Raw genomic sequence first — 5,150 nt, forward strand, 5'->3', positions numbered from 1 at the left:
CTAAAAACCCACCAGCAATACCCACAAGGCAAAGCTAATTACTTGCTGTCTGCCACTAAAAAACAATGCCCATCCAGTCTCTTGGGCAATGCCTACCTTCTTCAAAAGCCCCCTCCCCTCAGTTTGTATTGCAGTACATGACATTATACAGCATGGAACACCCCTTTTGGTCAGTTCTGATCAGCTCTTGGCTGTATCCCCTCCCAAATTCCCACACACTCCCAGTCTTCACACCAGGGGCACAGAGTTGGAACAGGGAGGAAGAGAGAACCTTAATGTTGTGCGAGCCCTGTTCAGCAACAGCCAAAACATCGGTGTGTTTTTAACACTGGTTTAGTCACAAGTCCAAAACAAAACACCACAGGGACTGCTATCCATCCCATATTGAGTACAAGAAGCTACACTTTCACCTGAAAGGCTCTGGTTTGGTCAGTAGCCACAAACAAAATGCTTCTGGTGTTGCAGGTGAAGATTCATGCTGGCCCAAAGTTTGCATCTTACTTGACATTCAGTCCTTCAGAAGTGAAATCTCTGCGCATAGAATATGGGGACCTGGAGTGCTGCATTGAGGTGGTGGACAGCGTTCAAGAGGCTGTTGAACATATCCACAAGTATGGAAGTTCCCATACGGATGTTATTATCACAGAGAATGGTTAGTGACCTGGCTTCTTCTTTAAGCTGCTGTTTTAGTTTGATTGCTAATTCCTGGTGTTAGTGGAACTAACTACATACATTGTAGTAGTTCGTCTCTTGGGTCTGTGCCAGTTCAAAACCTTACTAGAGCTGTGCCAAGACAAAGGTTGACTCTCCAACCAAACCGAGCCCAGAACTTCTGTGAATCAGCTGCTGTTAAAGTCATGTTGATCTGTGGCTGGCCAGTGTGAGTCAAGTAGGCTTCTGTTTCTATACTTCTTGCTGAGCTTAAATGCTTGTCACTAAAAGGCATGCATTTGATACCATAAGTACTGCCACAGGACCTGGTGAACTAGTGATTTATATTGGAAATAGAGTTGCTCTTGAATGTCTGTCTTGTTGCTAAGGGCTACTGACCTCCAAGTTACTTACGTGTGGCATTTCTGCTTAGTAGTTCTCAAATAGTACTTGCAATAGCAATTGAGTTTAGGATTTCTCAGTATTTGGAACAATTCCATGTTTGAGACTAATGGAGAGCTGACTGTAGCTTAACTGTCTCAGAATGCTGTTCGGGGCAACTGTTCTTTCTCCTTGGTCATGCAACTAAACCTCTCTTTAACTAAACGGAATGGAGTTAGAATTAGACATCTTTTTGCTTGCTTCTAATCTTTGTGAGCTTATTCTAAGACTTACAATTGTGTCTAATTGATAACCGTACTGGGAGGAAGGTAAAAATGAGCATGGCTTAGCCCAGGCTGTTTAAGTACTGTCTGATAAGGTCACACGTGAAAGTTGTATTGTTATGTATGTTCACTGTTTTATGCAGTGTTTATGGGCATACACGATCGTTCTATATGTAATGGATTTAATTTTTCTCTGCCTCTTTTCCAGAGAAAACAGCAGAGTTCTTCCTCCAGCATGTGGACAGCGCTTGTGTTTTCTGGAATGCCAGTACCCGATTCTCTGATGGCTATAGGTTTGGACTTGGTAAGAGGGGAGATATTGTAGGGTTGTGACTGCAGAATTTTGTGGTGTGTCAACAATGTGACAGTATGACTCTTGAAAGATAGGATTAGTCTCTTATCTTACTGTCTAATAAAAGGTTTTCAGGAAAGGTACTGTACAAAATGTTGAAGCCTAGAAATTTCATCCACACAAAGATATTTTGGATCCTTTGAAGCTCTATTCAATTGCAATAAAGTATGCTGCATGCGTATAGTGATATAGAACAATTCAATACAGGCTGTGAAACTGCTGAACAGCTTTCCTTTTGTTTCTCCTTCTAATGATGCTGTAAAGAATGCTGTGCTTCAGTCCTGCTGGGCAGATTGAGGTGCTGTCCAGTGTGTGAGTCCTGCTGTGTTAAGGAATGAAGGGTAGGAACTAAACTGAGTATCAACTGATTAAATAACCGCGTGCAGCTTCTGTGAATTGCAGAAGATAAAGGAAACATTCCTTGAAGAAGTAGAAAATCAGAAGTCTCTACTACACGCTATTACTGTGTTACCTGGAACAGTGTTCCATTTGACTGAAAAGTTCCAGTTAAGGTCTTCCAATATCTCCTCAATGTGATAAAAAAGGACGCAAGATCATAATCCTTACTAGTTTAGCTTTTTTTCTTGTTTGAAGGATTATGCCTTAGATCAGTGTAAGAGCAATGTAGGAGATACCTCTCTCTCTCTCTTGCATCTTTCTTTCTGAAAGTAACTGTAGTGGCCAGAAGTATAAGCATTACAATTTATAATTGCATTAATTGCAATTTATAGTAGCATTATAATTTATAGTTAATCTCCTCAAGCTTCTCTATTGGGGAAATGGAACTGGTATTTGGAGAGGAGCAGAGAGAAAATGGCAGTTCCCTGAAAGGCAGGCAGATTTTTCTACTTTGAGGTACAAAAACATTTAGTATGAAGTGGACATCGTCAGAGGATTAACTACCTTTATTTTGGGTGTTTCCTGCAGGTGCTGAAGTGGGAATTAGTACTTCGCGTATCCATGCACGTGGACCAGTGGGAATTGAAGGACTCTTAACAACGAAGTGGTTGCTGAGGGGGGACAATCATGTTGTTTCTGACTTCTCAGAGCATGGGAGCATGAAGTATCTTCATGAAAGCCTCCCTCTCCCTCAGAGAAATGCCAACTGAAAACACTGGGGAGAAAACCCAGGATATAATTATTTCCTGAAATTATTCAGGCTTCAGGATAATCTCTGATGGTGAAGGAGTTTGTTTTTCATCGTCAGAAACATTGTCCTTGGTCATTTTGCAGTGCAATGAATACAAAATTATCCCATCAATGAGAATTCTCTCCCTCCCACCCCTTTCACTTTCTTTAGACAGTATCTGCAAACTGACCTCACTTCTCCCAAAGACAGATTTTTTAAATCATATAGGTAACATAAGGATTTCAGTATCAACTACATTCCTTTTTTATCACAGTGCTCTCTGTAGCAAATATATTTGGTGGTGGAGCTTAATTTTTTTTTTCTGAGTTTTGTTTTATTCAAGTATCTGTTCTGGAGAACAGACTCAGTAGTTTTGGTTTTGAGGGTTTTTTTCTTCAGTCTTAGGATCATGGCCTCTCTTGAGGGCTGGAAAGCTTTATGCTTAATTTCTTTGTATTTGATCAGTCTTGAGATAGGGGGACAGATGTTCCAAATGTATAGTAAACTTTTGACCAAAAAACCTTTTATATCTAATTCTTTGTATTGTTGGCTATTGTAGATAAAAAACATCATTGTATGCTACATTAATTTTGTTACTTATTTGTATCAAAGGTTTATTTTTCTTCGGTTTATATAAAACTTACTCCAACAGCATTTTGATCATGGCTTGACCAGAATGAAGCTCTCCCCTTGCATGAACACTTGTGATGGTGCCCTGCAGCCCCGCCACACGGCTGGCAGCCAGAGCTCCCCTATGGCTGCAGGACATCCCGCTCTCACCTGGGGGGTCCCGGGGTGCTCCTGCCCCATCAGGGCGCTGTTCCTTTCCTGCCAGCTGCTCTCCACTGCTGTCCTGGCACGGGTGGTGGACGCACCGTGCTTGGGATCTGGTGCTGCTGCACCCCTTTCTCCAGTCACAGGGGCATCACGATAGGGCACAGGGTGCGTCTCCTCTCTGAGCAGATGCCGTAGGCTGCTGGACATGGGTGAGGCGAGTGAGGTGCCTCGGTAGGTGTGGATGGCACTTGTTCGCTGAAGGTGGCACGGCAGGAGAGCTCAGATTGGCATCGGAGGGTTGCAATGCAGAGGCCACGATGGGGGTTTTGCCTGGTCATGAGGGCCATGGTGCTGTCATGACCACGGTCAGTGTGTGCAGTGAGCCCCAGGTGCACGGACACCCAGCAGTGGGTGGGCCCCAGAGCAGGGCACTGGTACTGAGGCTCCCCTGCCTGGGCTTGCTGGCGAGTAGCAAGGAAAATGGCTTAAGAGCCCCATTCCTCTGAAGTGAAGGTGAGGGAAGGATGCTGAGGGGGGGTGATGTCTCTGTGGAGAGGGGGCAAAGTTGGGAATTGCAGGGAGGGGTTTAAAGTCAGTGTAGGGGACAGAGCTGTTCAGGAGCAATTCCCTTGGAGCAAGTCAAGGGAGCAGGTTAGTTCTCAGCAGGATGTGAGAACTGTGCCAAGGAAAGCAGTTCCAGCATGTGTCTGCGTTGTATAAACTCTGCTAGTCTGTCTTCTGCATTGTACACTGTACCTTCCTCAGGTCTTGATGTCTCCGTAGCTCTTAGTGATCACTGGGCACCTTGGTAGCCTTCCTGCAAGCCACAAGTGCATTGCCATATCAGCTTAGTGCCTGTCAAGCCTTTCTTGTCTTGCAATTCCAGCTTAAGGTGTGGATCTGTCTGGTGTCTATCATATGGTAGATTTTTCTGAGCAGTCATCCCTCACAGTGGTGAGCCAGGTAGTGCCTTCAGTTCCATTTCTATGAGGGTTTTTTTGACAGAGTTGTCTCCAGGGATTGCATCCCCATGTCCATAATAGTCTTTTGTTAAAGCTTGGCTTCTTGCTCATCCATCATTCTGCTTTTGATGGCTCTCATCCACATCTCTGCTGATGGCCACAGCAGTCACCACTTTCCGGGGCTGCTGTAGAGCACCTGCACTGTCAGGGCGGTGTTGGATCTCTCTGCTGGTGGGTGCCATATTCCCTATGGAAGTCATTGTTGCTTGTGCACTTATTGCAGCTCACAGTCACAGTGCTTGCGGTGTTGGGTGTCTCTGTCACGGTTGCAGCTGCCCTGCCCAAGGGGGGAGCAGTACTAAAGACAGGGTAGCACAGCCTCAGGGTGGTGTATAATAGTATGTTGACCTATGTAGGTACTTTGGTCTACTATGTAGACCATATGGTTAATCTCTGGGCTGTAGACAGCACGCACAGTTATCTTTGTCTTTTGAGGGTGCTAGGCTGTGGCCTTCAGTGAGCAGTAGCTGGTATGGTAGTGGAGTGGCTGGATCTTGAATGTGCCTTGCCTTTTACAGGTGGGGCTCAATATCTGGGTTCTTGGGTTCTTTTAG

At 44.7% G+C, this 5,150-nt stretch overlaps 1 protein-coding gene across 8 annotated transcripts in view; it reads left to right on the plus strand.

Annotated features, from left to right (window-relative positions):
• ALDH18A1 (aldehyde dehydrogenase 18 family member A1) overlaps positions 1–3,451 on the plus strand; it is a 32,335-nt gene extending 28,884 nt beyond the window's left edge. For all 8 annotated transcript variants that reach the window (XM_058029488.1, XM_058029485.1, XM_058029481.1 and 5 more), the window contains 3 exons: positions 466–652; positions 1,525–1,620; positions 2,596–3,451. In XM_058029488.1, the coding sequence (XP_057885471.1) occupies positions 466–652; positions 1,525–1,620; positions 2,596–2,777 (465 nt within the window). In that variant the 3' untranslated portion in view covers positions 2,778–3,451. The remainder of the gene's footprint in view (positions 1–465; positions 653–1,524; positions 1,621–2,595) is intronic.
• The last annotated feature ends 1,699 nt before the right edge of the window (positions 3,452–5,150 follow it).

The sequence above is a fragment of the Melospiza georgiana genome, chromosome 8, assembly GCF_028018845.1.
Source record: "Melospiza georgiana isolate bMelGeo1 chromosome 8, bMelGeo1.pri, whole genome shotgun sequence".
In the NCBI taxonomy this organism is placed as follows: Eukaryota; Metazoa; Chordata; class Aves; order Passeriformes; family Passerellidae; genus Melospiza; species Melospiza georgiana.